The 26,670-nt window shown below is 48.1% G+C and overlaps 2 protein-coding genes across 4 annotated transcripts in view; both read left to right on the top strand.

Moving 5' to 3' along the window:
• The window catches only part of ALLC (allantoicase), a 28,414-nt gene extending 5,156 nt beyond the window's left edge, over positions 1-23,258 (top strand). Inside the window, 13 exon segments of the mRNA XM_073220241.1 lie at positions 2,232-2,323; positions 4,565-4,614; positions 7,118-7,196; positions 8,372-8,497; positions 9,606-9,684; positions 10,566-10,699; positions 18,641-18,796; positions 19,192-19,265; positions 20,183-20,249; positions 20,252-20,290; positions 22,235-22,267; positions 22,270-22,358; positions 23,052-23,258. Coding sequence (XP_073076342.1) covers positions 2,232-2,323; positions 4,565-4,614; positions 7,118-7,196; positions 8,372-8,497; positions 9,606-9,684; positions 10,566-10,699; positions 18,641-18,796; positions 19,192-19,265; positions 20,183-20,249; positions 20,252-20,290; positions 22,235-22,267; positions 22,270-22,358; positions 23,052-23,258 — 1,225 coding nt within the window.
• Positions 23,259-24,080: 822 nt separating this feature from the next.
• DCDC2C (doublecortin domain containing 2C) overlaps positions 24,081-26,670 on the top strand; it is a 114,040-nt gene continuing 111,450 nt past the window's right edge. For all 3 annotated transcript variants that reach the window (XR_012133688.1, XM_073241814.1, XM_073241857.1), the window contains exon 1: positions 24,081-24,459. Coding sequence is in view for 2 of the 3 variants with exons in the window: in XM_073241814.1 (XP_073097915.1) it covers positions 24,173-24,459 (287 nt within the window). In the remaining variant the exon portion in view is untranslated. The remainder of the gene's footprint in view (positions 24,460-26,670) is intronic.

Below are 26,670 nucleotides of genomic sequence, written 5' to 3'. Positions count from 1 at the left end.
TTCTTCTTCTGCACCTCTTCCCCTTCAGGAAGGTTTAGGTCCATTTAGGGAACCCATATATTGAAACACAAAATGAGTTAGAAAATGTTAATCACTCATTCATTTATTCAACAAATATTTATTCAGCATCTTGTATGTGCCAAGCGATGTTCCAAGCCCTAGGCCCACACCAGTGGGGAAACAAAGATCGCTGTCCTCAGTGGCGCACACATGTGACTGGGGAAGACGGGTGATGCGGATTATAAACCAGCGCATCGCACAGTGTGTCTGACTGCTATGGAAAGGAAGGTAGATCTGGCTGGGGTGTTGGAAGTGCTGGGACGAGTGGAGATGTGCTGTAAGGGGTGGGGGTCAGGGCAGGCTTTCCTGAGAAAGCCCAAAGGGAGGTGAGGAGGTGCTGCACAGATGGGGGGGGAACAGCACCCCAGCAGAGGAATCGGCCATTGCTAAGTCACGGAGGCAGGGCACGCCTGCGATGTTGGATGGGAATAAGGAAGGTGGTGTGGCGGGAGTAGGGACAGGAGGTGTGGAGAGAAGGTGGGAGAGGACAGGGCTACTGTGGCCATGGCGAGGTCCCGGTCTCCCCACTGCGGGGTGCAAGAGGAACCATAGAAGGTGTTTAACATCTGTTTTCAAAGGCTTGCTTGGCCCTCCATGGAGAGGCTGTAGCGAGGGCAGGGTGGGTGCAGGAAGCCCTGCTGGAGATGCTTTGATGACCCGGGAGAGAGGAGGCGGTCTCCCCACCTCCCTGCTGGCTCAGTTGCTGTCTGTTGGGTGGGAACGAGGCAGGTGATAGGCACAACTTATGGCGAAAGATTTCAAATGTGTACCAAAGTAGAAAAAATATCCCTGGGGTCCTGCAGGCACCCACACCCAGCAGCGGTGACCATCCCTCTTGGCGTTTCGTGTCCCCTGCATCCTTATTTCCCCCGCTCGGATGATTTTGAAGACAATTCTCCACATGGTGGTAAAGCTAATTCCATGGCTCTGGACCTGACATGGAAGTGGGCTGCCCTCCTGGCAGATGGGATGTGAGGGGAGGAGCAGGCTGGTGGCCGGGGACTGAGGAGACTGAGGCACCACGGGCCATGGGGAGGCTGTGGGGTTGGAGGAGCAGGGGTCTTGCGGGGGACCCGCCTGCCTGGGGCTCGGGGCAACATCCCAGGGGGCAGTGTGCTGGGGGTGATTGGCACCTGGATGCTGTGAAGCCAGGGGCCGGGAGAGGACTGGGGAGGGCGCAGGGAGGGCTCGGGGGCTCTCGGTGGGAAGCCCTGGGGCAGGACTAGCAGAGGAGGAGAAGGGCTGCCTGCCTGTCTGTGCCCAGGCCACTCCACACGGGTTGCTCCGATTGGCATTCCTCACAGCAGATCACAGGGATCCCTGCACATACAGTGTCTATTTCATAAGGAAAAATGCCATATTATGATCAACTACATTCCTGTGATTTCAAGGGAGAGCTGAATTCTCATGTTCAGTGACCATTTATATTTCTTCTTTCCGAATAAGAATGATTCTTACTGAGATATCAGCTTTTCTGTGATTTTTCTCTCTTTGTGGGAGTAATGGGTCAACCTTTGGCTTAGTGGTGGGGTGACTCAGGCCAGCCCTGCCTCCTCCTCTGCCCCTCCCCACCTCTCCCCACTTCTCTGAGTCGCTGCTTTCCCAGCTTCACAGTAAGGGCACGGGGCTGGGTCATGGCACATCGACCCCACGGGTGACGTGGTGAGTGGATGGGGCCAGCCTTGCGGCCCAGTCTCTGTTGCTCCAGAGCACTGCTCAGTTGGGGGTCTGGCAGCTCTGTAGGTGGGGTGCACATTCTCCTCTGTACCCCATTTCTAGCCAGGGCCTGCCACCTATTTGCTCAATAAGTGTTTTTTTAAATAGACCCAAAGTCTGTTAAGAGCAAATTTTTCTTTTTGAAATTAAAATAATTTTCCCCTTTAAAAAATAAAACTGCAACTTGTGGCAGTGGTATTTCTCCTAAATACTTCATCAGGAAGCCATGCTCCGATTCCCACCCACTTCAGGATCCGTGTGCAGAGTCACCTTTGAGTTCAACCTGAAGGTAGCCCGGAGCAGGAGCATGCCTGTCGCATCACACACATGACAGCACGTGGTCTGAATGTCTCAAGCTTGGATTTGGGAGCCTGGGGAGGGAAGGGCCTCGCTCCCTCCTATGGGTTCTGCATCCCGAGGCCGACCAGCCTGCCTCTCTCATTGCTGGGAAGCAGGGCTGACTCCCCCGGGGAGGGGGCACTGGCCAGGTCTCAAGAAGTCACCCAGCCGACTGACATGGCATCTGAGTCCGTGGGAGGGATGGTCAGTGGGTCTCTCACGGCAAGAACTAGTATTTAATATGCACAAGCTGAGGATCCGCTTCTCTGCGGCGGAGACCCTAATTAGAGAGCCAAGACTCAGGAGCGGGGGCCGCCGACCCGAGGAAACCTCCCTCGCAGAGGCTCGCAAAGGATTTTTCTTAAGTTGGTGACAATTCCAAGTACATGCAGCTTTGCCTTAAGTTTAGAATAAAAATAATTTTGCACCTGAGAAGAGAATTTTCTCCATGTGTTTCTTGCAGCATAGATCAGTGGTCCTCAGACTTTGGTATGAGGACCACCTGGAGCACCTGTTCACACGGTGCAAGGTGCTGAGGCACCAGCCACGGTGAAGGTGGCGGGTCTGGTGAGAAGGGAGAGACTCATGCCTGCCAAGGAGCTTGTACTCCGCCAGGGAGGCTGATGTTGACATCCAGAGCAGCACGTCATCAAGGCAAGCACAGGGTGCCGTGGGGAAGGACAGGGTGCTGTGGGTGCATGTCTGCTCCAGCCATGGGCAGCTGGGTGGCCCAGGAAGGCTAGACAAGACTGTCCAGGTAAGTGATGCTCAAAGCCACCTTCAAGCAGGAGAGGGGCTGGCAAGGCAGAGAGGGGGCGAGGCGTGTTTTGGACAGGGGAAGCCGGCAAAGGGGGCATGGCAGGAACCCAGGGTTCATGGGGGCTGTGGGGAGCCTGAGCTGGACAGGCAGGGGAGACCTTGGCGGCCTGCGAGCGTTTCTGCCAAGGAGCCGTGGAAGGCTCTGGAGGTGAGCGCCTCCTGCATGTCTGCCCACCTGTGCCGCGCTGTGACCTCCTCAGGGGGCAGGTGACATGGAGGTGGCTCTCCGACACTCACACCCAAACGGCCGGCCGTCCTGTCCTGCCTTCTCAGTTCTGGGCTGGAGTTAGAGACCAGTTTTATTTGAGACAAATCACTTTCAGAGGCTGAGACCGTCTTTGCCAATAATTTATTTACCACTGGTCCACTGTTGGATTTATGATTTATAATATTTCACAAGCCAGTAGCATACAGGACTATGTCTCTTAGCAGCCATCAAATAAATAACCCGCAGAACCAACGGGGGGGCAGTCACACCGCTGCTCAGGCAGAGGTGATGCGAAAGAGAGGAAGTCCCGATTAGCAGGGGTGCACCTTTCCACCAGCTGGCTCTCGGTTCTCCCAGTGTGAAGCTGGTAGCAGCTGCCGGCTGAGCCCCTCGCCACTGGGGAATGCCGTTGGCGGGCACCAGCACCAGCCCGGGCCAGCAAGGGGGCTGCCCACAAGGTCACTACTCCGGTGCCATCCTGGGCCCTGCCCCTGCCCGTGAGGAGCAGCCGGCCATGGCACAGCTGTCCCTTCTCTGCCTGAGATGCCTGCAGACCGGGGGCCTGGCCATGGCAGGAGCAAGTGTCTGGGGACCTTGGGAGACCAGCAGGGAGTAGCCTTGCCTGGACCGAACAGATTCTTGGTATTGAAGTTTAAATGGCCTGCATGTCATGGCTGCCCGTCCACCCTTCTCGCCCATGTGTCCTGGGCGAGGCCGTCATCTGTGCAGCCCCTGAGTGCGAAGTGACAGACAATGCTGGCCACAACCCCCTGGCACAGCTTCCCCATGGCAAACCTTCACCTTTTGTCAAAACAACGCCACTCAAGGCGCAAATGATTGGATTTTAAACCGTAGCAGCCAACTCATGCCGCCAGGGCGCTGCTGGCCTGCAGCCTGCCACTGGCAGAGCTCCTGCCCTAGGTAGGCAGACCAGCAGCCTGTTTGCTTGGGAAAATCCACTTTACACCTGTTTTTTTTTTTCCCTCTGTAGTTAGTGGCACAACACCTCACTCTTAAAAATGTCCTGCTTTGGTTGATAAACTCCCAGGCTGATGTATGGGTGGCCCTTCCTCCGGGGAGCCGACCTGACCACGGGGCGGCCGCTGCTCTTGTGCGGAAGACTCACAGGGTCCAGTGTCCTCCATTCTGTTTTCTCCTGGAGGTCAGCAGTTAGCCTTCTGCATCCAGATGGCAAAGGCGACCAGGAAGAAAGGGTGGGAAGGAAAGATGGAGGAGGAGGCAGGCAACGAAATCCAAACATTTAAAAAGCACTGTGGCTTAATTGCATGTCGTTTCTCTGTCCCTGGGCAATTTCACAGTTTTTTTTTTTTTTTTACTGCATCTGGTAATGTTTTACTAGGGAATGAAATAAAATGTTTTTTAATTCATGGTTATTTTATCTTTAATTCTTTATTTGTCTAGATTTATTTGCAACAGATGACTTTTTTGCTCCTGCTGAAACCCTCATAAAGGTATTATAACTTGGCATTCGGCAAAGTGAAGTGCGGGTGCGGAGTGATCTAGGCAGCTCTGTTAGTTAAGATCTGGCCGTATGTTTGGGGTGGGCGTCATGCGATGTGCGCCAGTGACTCGGCATGTTAGAAAAGCAGAAGCGTAGAAATAGCATCAGCTCGTGCTAAGACACAGCAGGGGCAGAGGGGCCCTGACGCGGGAATTTGGGACCATATTGGTTTCTGGGGAAATGACTGGGATCCTCATAGGTTGTCACTCTGTGTGACGTGGAGTTCATAATCTGTTGGGAAGAAAACTGGCACACATCTTGAAGTTTCTGGAAATTGTGTTACTTGCCTAATTATAAAAGTGTAGGACACGCTTATTAAAAAAAACAGAAAATACTGGCAAATATAAGGAAGAAATGGAAGCTGTGCTGGCATCCTGCAGAGTGAGTGAGGGTCTCCAGCCTGGAGGGCAGCATGCGGTTCCACCATGGCTACTGGTCAGTCTGGTCAGTGGTGAAATGGTCATTCTTTCTGGCCAGGGTCTGCCAGGTCCAGAGCATGTGGAGTGTGACCCTCTGAGGGCATCTTGCATATATTGACTTACTCCTCACAGAGAGGCTGACTAACTTGTTTGAGGTCACACAGCTAGTAAATGCCAAAGCTCTTGCCATTTTATCATATGTCTATCTTTGTAAAATTTAAGTGCGTATACACTTTGACCTAGCTATTTGACAGACATACATTATTTGCACACGTAGGCAAAGATATGTAGAAAATATTCATTCTCGTGGTGTTTGGAGGGGAAAAAAAAACAATCTAAATGCCCATCGATGAGGGGGCCAGTGAGAGAATTACATGTGGGATACTCCATGGCTGCAACAATGAACTGCCTCAGCACCTGGCAACAGGAGAGGTCTGTGCATGTCCTGTGTGCTTAAAACGTGTTTGGAAGGGTGCACATGGAATTGTGAGGAGCTCCGCTGGGGACACGGGTCGCGGGGAGAATGGGGCCTCATTACTCATAGCGCACTGAGCACACATACACTCTCCACACATATGTACATACATGAGCTCACATGTGTGTATACATACCATGTAGGATATATATGTGTGTATATATACACACATTCTCCATTTTGGAAAAAAAGTATTACAGATAAAAGCCTCTTTCACCACCAACTGCAAAGCCAGCCAACTCCTTCTCTCTATGGAATTCACAGTTTTGTAAGACGGGCATATTCTTCTAATATATTTTATACATTCCAATAAATATGCCCACAACCATATATAGAAAATAGTACTGCCTCTTATTTAAAAACTTGTATCCATATTATCATAAAGTATTTAGCATTCTGCAAACGTGCCTTTCTCGCTGGGTATCTGTGAGCTGATAGCTGGAGGTGGAGGGGGCCCCTTCCCCTGCGGGTCCATCACTGGCCTTTCCCTCTGTGGGTGCACATCTGGGCGGTTTGCACTTTCAGGCATTGTAAACATCCTTGAGCGGGTCCGCACACGTGGGTTATTCCTGGGCCTGGCCTCCTGTGTCCTTGGGAACTTGCCGTCACGTGGTGGGTGCCGCATTCCAGACGGTGCTGCTGACCCTGTGCCAGTTGGTAGCGGGCTTCTGCAGGTCCCTGGTGCCTCTCCATATCCATCCTGTTGTCAGGAAGCAGCAGAAACATGTGAAATGACCGTCTGCCAGCAAATCTGAGCAAAACAGCAGAAAGCTCGGGGCAGGCGGCCAGGGCTTAAGTGGGAGGGGCCCTTCCCTCCTTGGGGGGTCCAGAGCAGGGCTTCACAGGCCTTTGTTAACAAGGATCGTCTTTAAGATGTGCTTGGATCGGAATGAAATCCAAGTGCTGCCAACTCTGACATCCTGATGCTGCAGACTCAGCCCTGACCATGCGCTGGGTCCTGCTCCCAGCCTCTGACCGCTCGCCGTGGCCTCGGGAGAGCAGGCAGGCTGCGGGGCTGAGCTGAGCCTCAGGGCGGCCTGTGTGACCTCAGCGGCCTCGCTTTTCCCTCAGGGGGCGGGGGCTGTGGAGCAGCTCAGGGTGTGGGGATAACGGGGAGCAGCTGGAGCCCAGCCTCTGGCCTTCTCTTCATGTGACCCTGTGAATAGTTTTTCTGGTTGCTTGGGAAACATACCCCGTCTCGCGGGTTCTGATGGCCCTTGGGATGCAGCCAGGCTGCAGGTGGGAGTGGCGCCATTTGTGGGGCCTGTGGAATTGACTGGCAGTTTTGCCTATTGCTGTCGGTTAATTCTGCACACTGAGGCCCATCAAGATTCTTTCCTGGAGGCCGATAAAAGGGTCAGGAGCCGTGCCCTGATTTGGAGAGGCTTACCTGGGCATCAGGTAGGGGCAGACATCCCCACGCCCTCTAAGGACTCTGTGGAGCCCTGTTTGTTTGGCCCATCAACTGTTCCTTGGGGCAAAAGTTTGCCTGCCAGAAGCCAGCTGTCACGTGAACACTGACCATCAACTTATCACCCTTCTTTGCTTCAAAACGACAGCCTGAGATTAAAGAACATGAATATACTGAGTTTGGGAAGTGGATGGATGGATGGGAGACGAGAAGGAAGAGGATTCCAGGTAGTAAGGTGCTGGCTGTGTGGCCCCTGAGGGAAGGACAGATGTGCCGGGTTTGTCCCGGGGCCCTGGATGCCCGCCACCCTGCTGTCCTCTGCACACTGCGCTCTGAGGATTCAGGAGGGGCCGTGTGAACCCCGGCCATCTGGGCATCCCCGGGCAACAAGGAGGGCGAGAAACCAGCAGGGAGGAAGTGTTGGTGAGGGCCGTGGGCAAGGCCAAGAGCGGCTCTCCCCGGGCGGCGTGGCCAATGCTAGTTGGGGCGCATTGTGCTTGGTTGCCCCCCAGCATCCTGAGGCCAGGGCTCTGCCTGCACTTAATTGCTGTGGAAACCGGTTATTAACTTGGTGCAGGTCACAGAATGGGTAAGAGCAGCCGGGAGCTGAATGAAGGGCTGGGCTCTGCCGCCGCACACCGTCTTTGTGGCATCTTACACTGTGCCATTCATGAGTCTCCACGTGCACCTTGTGAAGCTGGAGACACGCCCATGGAAGTGAACGAGCCCAGTGCTGGGCTCATAGCTAAGATTTTTCCTCAAGTATTGCAGAGATACTGGATATTCTAATTTTCTGTATTTCTGTGACACTCCAGACATCACGAGATTCTCATACCTCTGCACATTCTAAGGTGGGTCTGTATCTAAGGATCCAAGATCTACACGGTGACATGTGACCTCAAGAGCCCTTAGCTTTAGGGACACAGTGCAGGGCCACCTGGGTGGGGGCACTGCAGGAACCCCCAAAGCTGGAGGTGACAATGAGCGTGGTGCTTCCAGGAGACCCAGGTCTGCGATGAACACCTGCTGAGCTGGGCTGGCTGCTCTCTACGACACAATGCACCCTGCACCCCAGCTTTCTGGGAGGGAATCCCATCTGATTCATGGTTGAAGGAATGAGGCTCAGAGAAAACACACACTGGAAATGATCCATTTGGAATCAGAACCGGGTCTCTGAATCCAAGGCGTACACACATTTTGGTCCGACTAGAACTGGGGATTCCCACGGGGCACGGCGGTCCCGAGCGGCCACATTGAGAGACCCTCACCACTGAGAATGGGCCCCTGCGCATGTCTGTGGTGGGAGGCGCTCCTGTTGTTATTTTCATTTTAGTTTTTTTCAATCACATGCTTCATCTGCCAAGTTAAATCACATGAGGATATCCCTGTTTACGTCCCGGAGGCCATGACTGGTGCATCGTCAAGCTGGGAATAAAAGGCATCATCCGGGGCTTCGACGTGGACGTTTCTTACTTCAGGGGAGGCTATGCTCCTCGAGTGTCAATTCAAGCAGCAAACTTGGAAGAAGGTGCTTGGGAACTGATGGCCCCGGAATGAGCACCGCGGGGTCAGGAGGCTCAGGGGCCCTGCCACCCACTTCACTGCCCTGGAGCTCTAGAACTCAGATTCCCAAGAGTGCCCTGTGATTTTTTATTTTTCACTTAGCAGTGTTTGACCCAGCTTAGCCTTTATTACCTCCACACTGTCCGGCCTCACCCAGAAGCACACCCTGGCACCCTGAGGTTTGGTGAGCAGGTTGCTGAGGGGTTGCAGGGAGGATCCAGTCGATGTGGAGCTGGTCTGGGCGGCGGTGGGGCAGTGGTGTCAGCAGCCCCAGTGCGCACGATGCAGCCACTACGGGGTTCTCAGAGGGCTCCTGTCTGCATCTTGGGGTGCTGGACCACATGAATCATTCAGGGCCTACAAGTTGGACCTGTTCTTTTATTTCTTTAATTAGCATAATCTGATGTTGGCCCCAGAATTAACATTTTAGAAATATGCACTATTATGTGTGTATATATACATGCACTTAGGCCAGATAAGTTGGGTCAGTTGGCAAATATACAGAGCAAGTACTGTGTGTGGGGTGCCGTCTGGGGCTCGGTGGACGTGGGTGGGCCCTGGTCCTGGAGGACAGTCGAGGAGCCGGCCACACCCCAGGCTGATAGGTGAGATGTTCCCTTCCAAGCAGGAAGTGGCTGATGACCAAAGAGGCTCTCCCAGCGAGCCCAACAAGTGCTTCCATTTCTGAATCGCCCAAGTGTCAATTCTAAGGATGCCAGCAGGGGAAATAGTATTTCTGGAATTAACCTTGAAATAATCCAAAACTTTATTGATTCGGGGTTTGAAAACTCTAGTCTTGTGATAAGTTTGTTGAAGTCTGACTTAACTGGAAACAGCCATTTACTATTTTGACAAGCAAATGTACTACCAAATGCATCCATTATTTCTAGAAATTACCATGTTTTAAACACTGAGGAACTTCAGCAAGTGTGTCTGTTACTTTGATCATCTGATACTTTGACTTAAGAAGAGGCACCTTTAGTGTTGTTTGGCAGAAGGAACATCACCATACACCTCGCTGAGGGAGTAGGTGCTCTTTGACTTGGAACCCTGGCCCTGTGATCACTCCGCCAACAAGCAACCAGAAATTCCACAGAGAGGAGTCAGGACCGGAGCTGCCGCCACCCCTAAGGAGTTTGCAGCGATTTCCGAGGTGTGCCTCCAAAACAAAGGGGTCTTGTCATGGATTGTTAGGACAGCAGAGCAAGGGAACCACTCGGGGTGCCTGGCCTGGAAGCGGCTCTCTGGGGCGCTCAGCCCCAGCGTACCCTGCAGCTGTTTCTGAGTGGCTTGTCACCCCTGAGCGTGGGACGCCACGGCCGCGTGAGGTCTCTGGGAGGCCTCTCGGGACGGGCTGCCTACTGGCGTTCCTCTGCAGAGCGCTGCCCCTGAGGAGGTAAATACAGAAGTCGGCAGAGTTTAAGTACCTTTTATAGCAATTTGACAAAGTCACCTTATGTCTGATGAATTTAATAAAATAATTTGGGCCCGTGTTTTGGTACATTCTTAAATTTTTTAGAGTTGATTTGCCTAGTAATTGATTTATATTGCATTTTACAAAATGTTGGTCTGTAACAGTCCGGGAAACAACAGCAACGGCAAAGAGGCCCTTCAGTTTGAGAAGCGCTGAGCTAGAGAGAACTGTTGCCAGGTTCAGGCCGACCAGTCCCCCTGTGTCTCCTGTCCCGTGGGAGTACCCCGGCTTCTACCTGCGTGTTCCCCTCACCGTTCTCGTTGCTTCTTTCTGAGAATCCTCAAAGGGAATGCACGCGGAGCATCTCGGATCTTGTCCTTCATTCCCCACCACCACCCAGGGCCTATTTTGATCAGAGTGGGAAAAACCCAGGACTCTACTCTGTTTATTAAAGCTGGGACTTGATCTTTATTAGTATCTCTATTGAAAGAGTTCATTAGGCATCATTCATTAATTTTTATTCCAAAGTATCTCTATCCTGTAAGCCCCACACAGGCCCTGGGATGAGAGAATTTATTGTTCCCTAGAGCCATTTCTAACATTTTTATATTTATTGTTTGCTAAAGTCCATCGACTGGAATTACTTGGTTCCCATGACAGAGCTTAAACCAGGAGTACCTGCTTCTGGCCACAATTATTTTCCTGTCAATTCCCAGCAGACATGGACTCACGTAAGACTCAACATTTTCCCAGGTGAATATGATGCGGACGCATCTCCAGCTCTACGGCTTCTTCGCTTGAGGCCGACATGTTTAAAAATACAAACAAAATTGCCCTTTCACCCTTGGTCACTGATCTCTCTAGCATTTAGGATGATTTTCCCTTTTTGTGCTCTAGGAAATTCTTGTTTGAACCCACCCATCTGTAGGTAGTTATCGAAACCTATCAAGTAAATTAGGATATGATGCAACCAAGTTGTGTTAGGTTAGATACCTCCTAACAATTTCTATTTCACCAGGTATATCCGCAGTTGAAGTGGGATGTACACATGACTCTCATTTTATCAGCTTTATTGTACTGTAATTCACATAATGTGCAATTCAGCCATTTGAAGTGTACAGCTCAATCGTTTATGGAATATAAACTATATATATTAAATGTAAGCATATGGTTTAAAGTCTACATAAGGATATAGTCTGTGTGCAGCCATGACCACAGTCAGAACATTTTTACCACCTCCAAAAGGTCTTGAACCCTGGAGGGATCACCATCTCCTCTGGCCCTTTGCACACGCTAATGTGTGCTCTGCCTTGGTAGGTCCGACTATTCTGGACATTTCTTCAAGTCCTCTTACATGTCTTTCACTTCACTGGCTCCTTCCACTCAGTATGTTTTCAAGGCTCATGCAGGCGGCAGTGTGTGCCGGCACTCCATCCCATTCTGTGGGCGAGCGGCCCGCCATGGTGCGGGTAGATCACGTCGTTTATCCATCCTACAGCTGATGGGCACTTGGGTTGTTTCCACCTGTCGGCTACTTAGGAATAATGCTGCCGTAAACACCCCTGGATGAGTTTTTGTGCGGATATGTTTCCATTTGGGTATATCCCTAGGAATGGAATTGCTGGGTCATATGATAGTTTTTAATTGTCTCAGGAAATACTAGACTATTTTTCAAAATGGCTACACCATTTTACATTCCTACCTGCAGCGTATGAAGGTTCCAATTTCTCCACAGCCTCAACACCTGTTGTCACCCGACTTTCCGGTCGCAGCCGTCGTAGAAGGCGCGGGGTGGTATCTCGCAGCGGCTCTGATCTGTGTTTCCCTGATGACTGATGATGGTGACCATCTTTTCCATTGCTTACTTGGCCATTTCCATGTTTTCTGTAGGAAAATGTCTATTCAGATCTTTTGCCCGTTCTTAAATTGAATTTTTTGTCTATATTATTATTGAGTTTTAAGAGTTCTTTGTATATTATAGATATAAATCTTTTGTCAGATATACGATTTGCAAATATATCCTCCCATTCTGCGGGATGCCTGTTTACTTCCTGATTGTCTTTTGCAGCACATCGGTGCTTGATTTTGAAGTTCATCTATGTGCTTTTCTTTTGTTGCTCATGCTTTTAGAAGTTTTGGAAATACCTAGGAAATGATTGTTATATATAGGGCTGTGAAAAAAAATCATCCATATGTTTTCTTCTAAGGGTGTCATTATTGTAGCTCTTATATTTTGGGTCTTGATCAATTCTGGGATCATTTTTGTACATGGTGTGAGGTAAGGATTCAGCTTTGTTTTACATGTGGATATCCGTTATCCAAGAACCACTTGTTGAAAACACTCTTCCTTCCCAGATGAATGACTTTGGCACACTCATCAAAAATTAATTGGCCCATTGACACATGGGTTTTTTTCTGGACTCTCAATTCTAAGTGTCTATCCTTATGCCAGTCCCACACTGTCATGATTAGCTTTACTTTGTAGTGAGTTCTGAAATCAGAAAACAAATGAGTCTTCCAAATTTGTTTTTTTCAAGTTTTTTCGGTTATTTGTAATCGTTTACACTTCTATATACAATTCTATATTTTTTAATCAGCTTGTAAATTTCTACAAAGAGGCCAGTTGGGATTTTGATAGTGATTGCATTGAATGTGTAGATAAATTTGGTGAATATTGCCATCTTAACAATATTGTTTTGCAACCCATGACCCTGGGATATGTTTCCATTTGTTCACATCTCCTTTAATTTCAACAGTATTTTATAATTTTAAGAGTATACATTTCACACATTTTAGTTAAATTAATTCCTACACCTTTTATTCTTTTTGGTACTATTGTAAATGGAATTGTTTTCTTAATTTCATTTTTAGATTGCTGATATTAGTGCACAGAAATACAATTGAGTTTCAAATATTAATCTTGATCCCTAAAGCTTTGCTGAACTTGTTTATTAGTATTAGCTGATTTTTAGTGAAATTCTTAGCATTTCTATATAAAGATCATAAAATCTGTGAATACAGTTTTACTTCTTCCTTTCCCGTCTGGATTCTTTCTATCCACCCATCCATCCATCTGTCCATCCGTTCGTCCATCCTACCTACTCTGGCCAGAATCTCCGGTACAATGTTGAACAGAAGTGGCGATAACAGAATCCTCGTCTTGTTCCCGATCTTGGAGGGAAAGCATCCAGTCTTTCATCGCTGTCTTATGTCACCTGCAGGTTTTGTAGATGACCTTTATCATGTTAGTAACTTCCCTTCTATTCCTCATTTGTGGAGTATGTTTGTCATGAAATGGTGTTGGATTTTGTTAAATTCTTTTTCTTTATGAGATGATCAGTAGTTTAATGAAATGTCATTTCTCCTGCTGGTACAGTGTATTAGATTTTCTTGATGTTAAACTTGCATTCCTGGGTCCTACTTGGCAATGGCATATAATTTTTAAAAAACATGTGGCTGGATTTGTTTTGCTGGTGTTTTGTTGAGGATTTTCAGTCCAAATTCATGAGATATTTACCTATAATTTTTGTTTCTTGTGATATCTTTGTCTGGTAGCACTGGTCTCATTGGAATGAGTTGGGAAGTGTTTCCTCTTCTAATTTTTTGGAAAGTTTGTGAAGAATTGGTATTAAATTATTTTTTGTTTACTAATTCAATCTATTTACTTGACATACACTTATTCAGATTGTTTCTTTTTGAGTCAGCTTTGGTAGTGTGTAAGACTGCAAATTTGTCCATTTCATCTAGGTTATATAATTTGTTGGTATATAATTGTCTTTTAAATAATCCCTTTTATTTTTTTAAGGTCAGTAGAATGTACTATCTTACATTTCTGGTTTTAATAATTTGAGTCTTTTCTTTTTCTTGGTACGTCTACTTTTAATTTTGTTCTTTACAAAGAGTCAGATATGCTCCATTTCATTAATTTCCATTCTAATCTTTATCATTTCTTCCTTCTGCTTTAGGTTTTGCTTTCTTTTTTTCTCCCCAGTGTCCTAAGGTGAAGGTTCTTATTTTTTAATATTGGCCTTTACAGATATAAATTTCCTTTTAAGCACTGCTTACCACATACCATAGATTCGATACATTGTGTCTTCACTTTCATTTATCTCTATTTGCTATTTTACTTTTTCATCCTTTGACCCCCATGGTTAGAGTGTGTTTAATTTTCACATATTTGTGAGTTTCCTAAATTTCTTCCTCATTTTTAATTTCATTCCTTCATTTTTGGTGAGCATACTTTGTATTATTTTAGTCCATTTATTTTATGACCTCATATGACCTATCCCAGAGAATGTTCCATACGCACTTGAGAAAAAACATATATTCTGCTGTTGTTGGGTGGCGTGTTCTGTAAGTCAACTAGGTATGGCTGGTTTATTGCACTGTTTGAGTCTTTTTTTTCCTTATTGATCTTTTGTCTAATTCTATCCATTATTGAAAGTGGAGTATTGAAGTCTCCAACTGTTATTGTTTTCTATTTCTTCTTTCATTTGTTTTTCCTTTACGTATTTTGGTGTTATGTTATTAAGTGCATATATATTTATCATTATTATGTCTTCCTGATGGATTAACACTTCATTATAAAATGACCCATTTCATTTCTAGCAACATTTTTCATTTTAAAGTCTATTTTGTCGGTTAACAGTAGAGACATTCTAGCTTGTTCATTGTTGCTGTTTACATGATGCATTATTTTCCATCCTATAACTTTTAATAGATTTGTATCTTTGAATAGATAGTGTGTCTCCTGTAGGCAGCATATAGTTAAATCTTGTTTTTTCATCTGGTTGGACTATTCTGCCTTTTAATTGCTTAATGTGTTCATGTTTGTTGTTGATGTAGTTGGGTTTACATCTACTATTTTATCTTTTATTTTCTACATGTCTCACCTGTATTTTTGTTCCTCTTCCTTTACTTTTCTTTTGATTTAATTGAATATTTTATAAGTAGCATTTTAATTTCTCAAATTTTTCCACTATTTTTATTTCCTTTCAGAAACATTACTTTTATATAGCTCCATTTCCTTTTCTCCCTTCTGGTGGCATTATTGTTATACAAAGAACATCTACACATGTTACAAATGTTACAATGTAAACACATTGTTACAATTATTTATATAACTTTGTCTTCTAGAGAAGCTGAGAGAAGGAAGGGGAGCAAGCACATACTTATATTTATTTAAGGTTTGTTACAGTAACCTTCCTATTAATCATTTCTGGCTTTATTTGTTCCTGTGAATTTATGATATGTAGTCATTTCCTTAGCCCAGTACAGCTGTGCCCCCAACCTTCTTTGTGTTGTTACTGGTAAATGTATTACACATAGATTACATTTCTACCTGCTAGAGCCCAACAATATTACACTACATACATATTATTTTATATTACTGATTTTTACATCACTTAAAAGAAGGGAGAGGACGCATCTTGTCTCCTCTAACAGTTATGCAATCACCTTCGAAGGAGCCCTTTGCGTCTCCAGGTCTAGCTGCGGGCTGTGTTATTTCAGGGGAGCCCACTGCACCCACACAGCGGGAAGCTTCCGATGCAGCCCCTCAGGGAGGCCCAGCCTGGGGTGCGGCCCTGCGATGCGGTTTTGGGGGGCCTCTGTCTCTTTAGGTCCTTCTGTCGCTATCTGATGGCTCTATTTTTTCAACGTTCTCTGAGATGATAGTTTTTGAGGTCACTGTTGAGATTTGTTCTGGTCCCAGAAGGGCTTCTCTGAGCTCTTTCCCTCTCCCTTCCAGCACATTCTCTGGCCCACAGGTTACGCTGCAGGTTCATGTTTTATTTATATCTCTGTAGACTCTACCACACTCCTCTTGACAGCTTTTCACCACGGCCTCTGCTGTTTCTGCGAGCACCTTCAGGCTCGGACCTCTCCCTACTCGACCGCACGTGAAGTCAGTGTGTGGGGAAGAGTATGGGCTCTCTCTCCTAGGACCCCCCTCTTCCCCATGGCTCCTTGAGGCCTGGCCCGGGTGCTGGGGGCGGGGCTGTGGCCCACCCGCGTCCAAGGGGCAGCCCTGTTCAGTGGCTGGGTGCTCCATGGAGGGGCCGTGGCCCCGGGTTCTCTTGGCCGGCCTCTCTCAGTGTGGAGCTTCTGTTTGTGAGCTGGCACTGGTGATGTGGGCCCCCAGCATTGCTGTGGGACCATGTGCAGTTGAGCCCCCTCTCCTGAGCTGGGCCTGGATGGAAGGAAGGGCCACCTCTTCTTGACCCTGCTCACTTGAGATGCAGCCTCAGCCACAGGCAGACGGGGCAGAAGGGGAAATGTTGATGTTCCGCCCCTGCCACGAAGAAAGCCCCCCAGCTAGGGGTGGGGGGCGAGGGGGCCCTGTGTTGGTGACCGCACCCATCTGCTCTGGAGTCCCCACCTCACTGAAGTGGGAGGCAGCAAGGGCGTGACCTGGTTCAAATACCACAGATGCCCACTGTGCTCAGCGCGGTTTTGTGGACGTTCTTGAATTGACGTTGCTTCATTCGCTGCCTGCCCTGAGGACTGTTCCCAGAGACTTTAAGTGGTTGTTGTTTTCCTAATGTAACCAGCTTCTCTGGGGACTGGGTGGGCAGAAACTCCTCAGGCTTGACGCCAGAGTGGATCTCCTGACCCTCATTTTAGATGCAGTGTATTTCTGGTTATCATGCTTTAAAGTAAGACACAACATGTGAGGACCTAAATACCTGCGTGCTGACACTGATCGCTCCTGGAAGCCATCGTTCTAGAACCAGTGGAGGCAACTGACTGGGCAGAGCTGGCAGGAGAGATTCAGGCCCTTTCCCATCACCAATTCCACAAACACTTACGTGGTGCCTGTCTTGAGCTAGGGGCCGAGCACCGGCCATATAACCATTTCCCAGATGGGGAGTGGGGCAGAGCTAACGGAGCGTGAGCCCCGTGAGTGGGGGTCATGTGTCTGGGTTGTCATTTTTGCACACCTGGTGCCTGGCACAGCCTGGGCAACAGAGTAGATGCTCAGCAAACTTTTTTTTTTAGATTGGATTGACAGAGTTCTTGTCCTTCTGAAGTGAAACAACCCAGGTGGGGAGACAGACAAGAAAGAAAGATTACTGCAAAACAGTGACTTTATAACAACCATATTTAGGTAGAGTCCTAAGAAATTTCTTTCTGGCAACTTTTGATCTACCAAAATAGCAACCTTATACATTGACCCTAACGTGTAGACAGCTCAGGAGTCCAGAGAGTTTCTAAAAATGTGTCCTGGTGGAAGCCCTGCTTTGTGGGATTGGATCTTGAGGTTCCTTGCACGCATTAAAGCTCTTTTTAAATCGGTCAGCAGCACCGGATGGAAGGTGAGGTGCAGATGCTGTCTGTGTGCAGATGTCTCCTCCCCATGGCCAGCAGTGTCTTTAACTACGTCATGAAGACTCCGCCAGGGACCCAGTGTGAAAGGGAAGGAAGCAGTAGGAGAATATGATGGGGTACATTGGGTGGGGATGGGGATGCTTTAAATGAGACGCCCTAGACCATGGTGACCGTGGTGAGACATTTCTAATAAGCCTTGAGAGTTGGGGTCAAAGGTGAGTCTGGCTAGTAACTGTAGAGAAGACCTTATTTTTAAAATGTTAAGATCGGCTTTGCATCCTCCGCACCATGAAAGCATCTCATCACGTTCACTGAGCTAGAACAGGGGTTCTCAGGGTCCCGCTCCTGCCGAATCCCTCCCACTAGTACATTTCCTAGGGTTTTATGGCAACACAGTCCGGTTTATCTATTGTAAATATCAAGACTTTTACTGTTCTACTAAAATTTTTTCAGATCGCTCAGTTTCACTGGTTTTCATATATATAGGGCTTGGGTTCAGTAGAATACTTTGATTAACAATTTTGAGCTTCTATATAAAGCAAGCTTAGCTTCCTGTTCAATATTCAAGGAAGTAATATTCAAACAAATAAAACGTTCACTTTATTAGAATCAGGTGAGGGAGTCTAGCCTGGTAGCTATTTTCTGCTCTGTAGACCTATTCTTGGGCTGCTGTGGTTCTCAGCAGCTATTTGGTTTTGTGAATATTATCTTTTGTATCCTCAATTGCATTGCTAAAGCAACATGTTATTATAAAAATAAAAATGTAAGGCTCTTGTATCTATGTGGATTTAGCAATGCTAATTTCTGGCGCCAAACATTGTGTCTGTGGTGAATTTCCCAATTGCGTTTTGACCCTCCTGGAGTCATTAATTCAATAAAAAACATGAGCTCCTACTGTGTGCTGGCTCTAGGTGGGGATGATACAGAAGTGAATAAGATGGGCAGTTGGTCTGGCCTTCAAAGACTGTGTATTCTGATATTAGCAGGAGCTTAAGCAAAGAGGAAAACAGGATACTCTGACAGTGTGATTAGAGCAATGCAGTAAATATGCCAGAAGAGGTGATAAACTTAACCTGGGGAGTCCCGCAGGGGCCAGGGGGAGTGGGAAGGAGGTAACTTCAGAGAGCAAGAGGAAAAGCCTTTCTGAGGCCATAGCACTTAAATTGAGACTGAAGAACAGCACGTGGTTGTTTGGAGAGCTGGAGGAGTTGTTCCTGTACAGGGGCGCGGCAAGTGCAAAGGCCTGGGGCAGTGCCTGTGTGTGTTTGAGAAACAGAGTAGGCAGGGTTGGATGGCTTTGTCATTTATGATCTCCAAACAGCTACTTTTCTGAGGAAGAAGTAACCAAGGCTTCTTTCTTTTGAGATGGTAGAATTGCACGTCTCAGAGTGTCCGTCCCAGGACAGAGAGACTGGACCACAACCTACCCCAGAGAACCCCTGGACCTAGTGACCGCTGCTTATGGGGGTGCCTGTGTAGGGTTTAGCGATGCACATTTTGGGCACGCAAATAATATGATGGGTAAGATGCTGCTGGGAGCCGGCTTTTCTCTGGGACTCTAGGCACCAGCTCTAAACACCCCAAGATGGTGTGAAAGATTTAAGAGGCAGGGCCCATCTCAAAGCAGGCGAGTGGAGGAGAGCAATCGTCCACTGATAGGATTTGATGCCTTTTGATTTGATGAAGTAAAACAAGAGAATTTTCCTTCCTAATTTTGGTTTCAGCAGTTGGTATAAAAGGCAAAGTAGAACTTACTAACCCATGGTTGCGCGTGAATTTACAGAATCATTCATGAAAATACTTTATGTCATAATATGCAGGTGCATGGGGCCTGTATTTAATCATGCCAATGAGTTCATTCTCACAGTTAAAATAAAATCATGTGATACCCTGTTCAACGGTGTTATTTTCGGTAGGAGTTGGTGAGGCAAAGTCTAGAGCAGATGGTTGGGAACCTGCAAGGAGGCTGGACAGGCCACCAACAGTAGAGGTAAGATGTAGACAATAACCAGGGTTTTAAATTTTCTAAAAAGTGAATTTTTTTTTTTTCATTTTACATCAAGGAAATTCTTATTTTGGGAACCTCCTAGGCATTGTTCTAAAATGCTGGTTCTTCAGCTGGACTATCCCAGTGTTTCTTCAATAAAGAAACAAAGGGTCCAGTAACTTAATGATATAAACCCATGAATAAGTTTGTGGGTTGATCTAGGAAAATACACCAGTTTAATCATTTTTAATATCTTTGTATCTCTGGACGAGACCACTTATGTGAGCCTGAGGCAGGCAGGGGGTTCTAGAGACGGCCCAGCAGTCCACGATGGCCGGTATCTGACCTGAGACAAGGAAGGCAAACGAAATGAAACACCTTCCAATTTGTTCATCCCTCTGAAAACTCGGTCGTAAACACCCCTTTCCTGGGTCGGCTTTCATGCCACTTGCTGCTGCCAGATATAAATGAATAAACTCTCCTGTCTGGAAATTAAGGTTTGGAGGCAGAGCATACCTGGCTGTCCATTTGACCAAGAATATATCTACTTTGAAAGGTAAAAAAAAAAAAAAAACTGGTCAGTGAACCTATGGGCGGGGTTAGACGAAGATCCTTCTGTGTCTAGCATTCTACATGAATTTGTAATTAGCACAGAAAATCATATCAGAAATTTATAAAAATGTACTAATTACCCGTTAAACTCATGAGTTGGCACAAGGCATTTCAGAGGCAATTTACACATCAGGTTATAGGAATTTACATATTAGTTTACGGGAAGCCCTCTTAGAGCAAGAAATAAAAGAAGTAACATAAAAGCATGTCCACCTTCTTTCACCTGCTGGTTTTCTGGGTCAGATCCTTGGGTGACTCCAAGTCGGCTTTCCTTTTTCACCTTTCCTGCTTCTTTTCCTGCATCCCAGAAAGATGAGAATGGCCTTCTCCTTGTCCCGGGCTGTGAATGGGCAGTTTTCTGACTGGCACATCCTGGAGTATAACTCAAATTGAAGTCAAGACAAAATATTTTAAAGGTAAAAAAGTAAAGCTATAGGGAAATGCGCTGACATCAGTGTGTGGGTTGTAAAGGTGCCGGGGCACCTCGGGGCTGGGCTCAGGGCAGCGGGCTCTGGACTTGGCTTTTCTCCCTGCAGCCTGTGCAGTTCTGAGCAAGTGACCTTAACTCCTGGTAGGCTAGTCCACCTATAAAATGTCAGCCTTGAACTGGATGACCCCCAAGAAGTCATATGGATTCTGTGATGCTGTGAGGCTCTTTCTTATAGGAGCCGCACGTCCTCTTTGGAGAGAGCCTGTGAGACAGTCCCTGGTTAGCTCACGAGAGCAGCAGGACAGGGCACCTTCTGACAGGGAGGGGCCCGGGCAGACTGGCTGTGGGGGAGGGAGGCTGGCCGCTGCTTTTCAGGCTGTGCATTTAAGGCAGGAAGCTCCATATTTTTATGCACTTCCGTTAGTAAAAAAATATTTGGACAAGCACCCCTCATCTAGTTCTATTTTCTTTTGAAATATATGTGTGTCTGTGGAGAAGGTTCAAGAAAGGTTATTAAACTTTTTAAATTATTAGGTGAAATTTTGATAAAGTATCTCAAGGTAGTTTCAGCTGGCTCTGAATAAATGGTGGCAGTGCATATTCGTATTTTGGATGTCTGATTTTTAACTGTCCTGTGAGTAATTATGACTTCACTCAATCATTAACTATTACATCAAGGCACAATACATATGTAAGGGAAAGTTTTTCTCTAATGGCAGTGGGTGTAAGTTAATTATTCCAAGAAGTCTTGATACCCGACTGTTTTGGAAGGCCTGTCTTACATCTGCCGAGCTGGTCCTAGTCTCCAGTCTTCAGCGTGGCTGAGGGCGTGCTCGTTCCGGAGGTCAGGGGCAGGGGCAGCTCTGCTCTTTTCTTATTGTCTCGGATGCTTGCATTTCCAGCACTATCTTGGTTCTCAGCGTGAATAGTTTAAAACCACTTGTTTATATTTTGTGAGGGGCAGTTTAGTTAAAACCAGGAAACAACAAGTAAACCAGATAACCAGGGACCCCACCCTGCAGAACACCATTAATATATTGCTGTTAGCCCCTTAGGACATCTCCGTGGGAATCGGAGAGCATGCCGGTGTCCAGCCCACATATCAAATACAGGAAGCCTCCATATATACACAATGCATATACATTAGTATAATGTATGTATAAAAGAGACAGAACTCGTAGCTCTGATGTTCTCCTGCATCCTTTGGGTTTCCATGGGTGCCCAGGTGGGTGCTCACCTTCCCTGGAGACACCTGTTTTAGGAGATGAGCCACAGGGGGCATGAGAGCAGAGCAAAGCCTCTTCCTTCAGGTTCCCATCAGCCGCCCCTCCTCACGATCTTAGGGTCTTGGGGAGCCTCACAAAGTGGGGGACTCTTCCACCAAGTTCCTCTGACCCCACTGGGCACACGATTCCGGTGAAGCTCCTGAGAACAGAAGCTCAGGGCCATATGTATCTCACGTAGGGAATCCTCGGCAGTCTCGGTGCTGAGCAGGGCTCACTGAGCCCTGCACTTCTTTTTACCATCATGTTACAAAATATGATGCCATATGGAAAACATTTTCCAGGTTCATAATAATTTCAGATGAGCCATAGAGCGGTATGTAAGTCATCAAATCTGCAATCTAGGAAGCTTATCAAATATATTCAACTTTTAAAGTAAAATGCCCTCCATTCAAACTCAAATATGCCAGCCCGTTAACATGTTAGGCTGTTTCTGACTTTGCTGAAAAACACCTATTTCATGAGACAGTCCAACTCCATTACAAAGCCGCAAGCTCCTTCTCCCTCACACACCGTACCTTTATTTTGTTTAGAGAGAACCATGGTTTGTCCTTTGCTGGGTTTTTGATTCATTAAAAAAGTCTGATACCCTATAAACAGAACTGCTGTGTGCAAACGGAGTGGAGAAAGTCACTCCTCTCCAACAGGCAACTCCCCTGACAGCTGTAAGCTGGGTGGCTGTGCTTGCCGACTCAGGAGGAAGAAGACGCGATCAGGCAGAAGGGGGACCTTCCTGGCCCTAAGTGGAAACCCCTTCCTCCAGTCACGAAGGTATGGCATGCTTCCAGAACAGTGCCGGCCCTCAAGCGGGGCTGCTTCACGCTGATTCACTTCCCAAGGGTTATGATACAACGCCTGAATTTCCGCTCAGTTTAACAGTAAAATGAATGAGTTTTTAAAAACCCCATTTGTGCAGTTAATATAATAAAAAGGCTCTATGTTTTCATACTTGCGCATTTCTAACAACCAACTTTTAAGCCATCATGTGCAAAGAATATATATATGGAAAATGTGTCTGCATTGCATTAACTTTTAAAAGGGGTGCTGAGCGTGTTTAAAGCTGTAACAGACACTAAGGAGTTCCAGAGTGTTTCCTTCCATCAAGCAGGAGGGAAGCCATCCATAGGTCGGAGCTGGGTGTGAGGGCTGCTCCCACGTCAGGACGGGTCGTGGTTCCTGGGAAACACCAGCATGCCCACTTCTTTGTTCCTTTTTCTTAGTTTGTCTACTTAATTAACTACTGAAAACCATGAACATTTCAGGGTTGCTCTGAGTATTCATGTGACTATAATTTGGGGGTCTTCTCCTACTGGCAGGTCTCCACGGTAAGCCGAATCACAGCCACTGACTGACTCACTCTTCAGGGCTCCTGTGTCCAAGCTGGTGGGGTGTGCAGGGCGAGCCAGCACCCCTGGGCCATGGCACCGCATCACCACAGGGGCTGCTGCGTCTGCCCCCTTTCAGCCCTCCCCCAGCGATGGCCACACGCTCAGCAGCCTCACCCTGCAGCCCCAGGACGTGGCCACTCACGTGGGGCTCACCATCGTGCCCCACGGGGGCGTGAGCTGCCTCCTGCTCAGGGGCTTCCCCAGCCCCACCTGCCTCCTGCACCCCCAGGGGAAGCCGATGACGAGGTTCTCAGTTAAAGAGGGGTTCAGGGCCAACCTTTGACCCACACACATCCGAGTGTCAGCTATATAATGACTCAGTTGTTGTGTCTGAACCTTAGGGAGTTTCCAGCAACTAATCTCCGTAAGGCTGACGTGATTCCTGGAGATTGAATAAAGCGGCTGCTCTGGCACGTTGTGGCTGTGAGGTGCCTAGCAGTTTGGAACTGGCTGCGGCTGTGAATGGCGGGTGGCCACTTAAGGGTTACTTTTTAAAACACTACGAGATTCTGATATTATAGTATCAATCTGTCCTTTACCTATGCAGATTCAGCAGGTAACATAATCTATTGTCTTTAAAAGTTTAAGCCCATCAAGACGGTTAGAAAAATGTATTTCTAGAATCATTCATTGTCCAAGCTCAAGAGCACTGGCCCATCTGTCCCAGAACAGGGAGTGCGTTTCCCAAGGACATGCACCCCCTTAAGTTGCCCTCGCCCCACACAAGGTGCATTCATTCCAGTTCAGCCTTTGAGATACCATCCCGACCCAGTTTCTCACATGCCCTGAACGGTTTCAGACAATCTCTACTTGATGCAGTTTTGATTGTCAGGGTCCCGACGCCCCTCACCCCAATCTCCCTGCCTCTTCTGCACAGGAGGCTGGTACGCATAGTGGGAGGGGACGAGGGTGGACGCCTGGCGGATCCTTAGCCCCCTCCCGTCCCTACCACGTTGGCAGGAGCCCCCGGCTCCCTTCCCTTTCCTGTGTTCCCACCCTCCCCTCTCTAGCCTCTCTGCCTCCCTCCCCTGTCCAGCCAGGCTCTCCGTTGAGGTCTCCTCACCTGTCCAGGCTCTGCCCCTCCCCTGGCCGCAGGGTGGTCACAATCGCGCGCGTCAGTGTGGGTGGGAGCGCCGTCCTGCGCCCTGGCTGCCCGGTGGCTCCGGCGCGGAGCTGTGGCCGTGCCCGTGGGACGCCATGGGCACGCGTGGGCCCTGCGCGCTGGTGGACACCACACCTGCCAAGACCATCCTGGTGTACCGCAACGGGGACCAGTTCTCCGTGGGCCGCAAGTTCGTGCTGCCGCAGCGCGGCGTGGCCACATTCGAGGCGCTGCTGGAGCAGCTGACGGAGCGCGTGGAGGTGCCCTTCGGCGTGCGGCGCCTGTACACGCCGACGCACGGGAGCCAGGTGTGCGAGCTGCCCGCGCTGCAGGCCGGCGGCAAGTACGTGGCGGCGGGCCGCGAGCCCTTCAAGAAGCTCGAGTGAGTGCGGCCGCCCAGCCCGCCTCCCCGCCTGCCCCCACCCACCGGGACCCCGCGCCTGTCCTTCCTGCCCAGCCCTGCCCTCCTGCGTGTGCACCTGTGCGCAAAGCTGCCCTGTCGGGGCCGCCTTCCGCAGGGTTAGGGAAGGTGAGGCGGCCAGGGGGAGAGCAGCAGGCAGGGGCAGTCAGGTAGGGTCCTCAGGGAAACCCGCGGCTTACGGAAGAAAGGGGGTTGGCATGCGCAGGAAAACTGGGGGGTGCGCTGGCAGGCAAGGCTCAGATGGGGTGGCGGGGGAGGGGAACCGCTGTGCTGGCCCCAGCCCGGCACCCTTCAAGGAGCACACGTAGCAGGTGCAGTCGGGTCACTTCACCACTGCCCCTCCTGTTAGAGGATGGCCCCAAAGAGCTCGGGCGTCCCACCTGCTTTTCTCCAGCCCTGGCACCCAGGGCAGGCCTACAATGCAGACCGTGCCCGCTGGCCTGCGGGTACAGGGAGTATGCTCCAGGGTCTGCTGTGGTCAGGACTGCAGCCCCAGGGAGAGTCAGCCTCCTGGGGAGTGCCTGTGCATCAGTGCCAGGGCCACTGCATGGCCAAACCCTAGTGCGAGTGGGTATCCCACATTCGGCTCGTCAGGGTGCGGGAGGGTGCCCACTCAAATTGTCAATTTCTGTGTTGTTTAGTCTGGGATGGCTCCCAATCCCTTTGAGATCTTACTGCATATGGGGCCATACCACACCGTTCTGTTTATACTCCTCCCGTAATCTCCGGTTAATATTTCCAACTTTCTTGGTAGCTCACATTATACAAATGTCTTTGAACCCTGAGCATGGATCTTGGCAGCTCTTTATCTTACAGCTGCTGTGCATTTCTTCGTGTAGGGAGGCCTGGGGGATCTGCGGAGGCTGCGAGGGCTTTTCTGTGTATGTTTTGGGGAGAGAAGAGGCAAACAGAAGTCATCATAAAAGAGAAAGTGGTCACTGCCATAACAGGAGCGTAGGCTGAATTCTGCTTGAGTGCAGGGCCTCAGAAAGGGCCTCCATTACACCGTGTGGGGGGAAAGTGTCCCGTATCCGCCATGAATTCCTCACCTCGCTCAGCATCACCTTTAGCTTGCGTCTGTCTTTAAAATACATCATTGCCTTTCTTTACATTGCTTTTAAATCTACTTGGTTTATTATGAAATTAGTGTATATAGAGAAGAGTATATACAATTCTGTGTACACCTTAAGAGTAGTAATAAAGCAAATCTGTGCGACCCCAACCCAAACCACAACTCGGATTAAGAGCATCGCCGGAACTTCAGAAGCTCCACCTCCACCCCATCCTTTGTTCATAGGTTTCCACCATTTTGGCTTTTGTAAATAATCTCCTTTCATAATAATCTATCTCTGAAGGGTAGATTTTTCAGTGTTTTCTGCAATTACATTGTACATAATCTTGTTTCTTGTTCTTGTCACAATAAGATGCTTCTGAGACTCATCCATGTTGACACCAGGTGGCTGGAAGTCACTCATCTTTACTGCCATGCATTATTTCATTGACTAATGTACTAGTTTAGTTATCCAACCTGTTGCTGGATAATTTGGGTTGTTCTTGATTTTATGCTAAAATAAACAACACTGCTATAAACATTCTTTTATATGTCTGCTGGTGCATCTGGGTAAGACTTTTTCTAGGGCATATTATCTATTTGCTGCATAACAAATTACCCCAGTCTTACTGGTTAAAGACAGCATTTATTTCCTCACAGGGTCTGTGATTAGGAATTCAAGAGCCGCTGAGGTGAGTTCTGGCTCAGAGACTGACATGAGGTTGCTTTTGCTTGCTGGCCACAGAAATCTGTCAAAAACGCAGTTCAACCTCTCAGCTATCTGTTACCAATGGACAATAACCTCTGGGTCAGAGTGGCCCCGGATATGGGGCTCATGTCTTTTCTATGCCGTCTTTCCTGAATCTGGGGTGGCAATTTCTCATTGTTTTGTTAGATGTTTTATGTTTCAAGAAAATGGTTTTTGTCTGTTGTTGTTTTTTTTTTTAGTTTTTGTGGAAGGGTTGACCAGAGTTACTTAATCTGTATTTCCCAGAAGTAGAAGATTTCTCTCTCTGTTCTGCACAAATATTTGTGCTAAATACATAATTCTGTGGATGACTGCCCTTCGGTCCACGAAGTCTTTCCATTGTCTTCTAATCTCAAGATTACTGATGAGAAAT

The sequence above is a fragment of the Manis javanica genome, chromosome 1 (assembly GCF_040802235.1).
Source record: "Manis javanica isolate MJ-LG chromosome 1, MJ_LKY, whole genome shotgun sequence".
Taxonomy (NCBI): Eukaryota; Metazoa; Chordata; class Mammalia; order Pholidota; family Manidae; genus Manis; species Manis javanica.
This window is presented reverse-complemented; position numbering and strand designations above follow the sequence as displayed.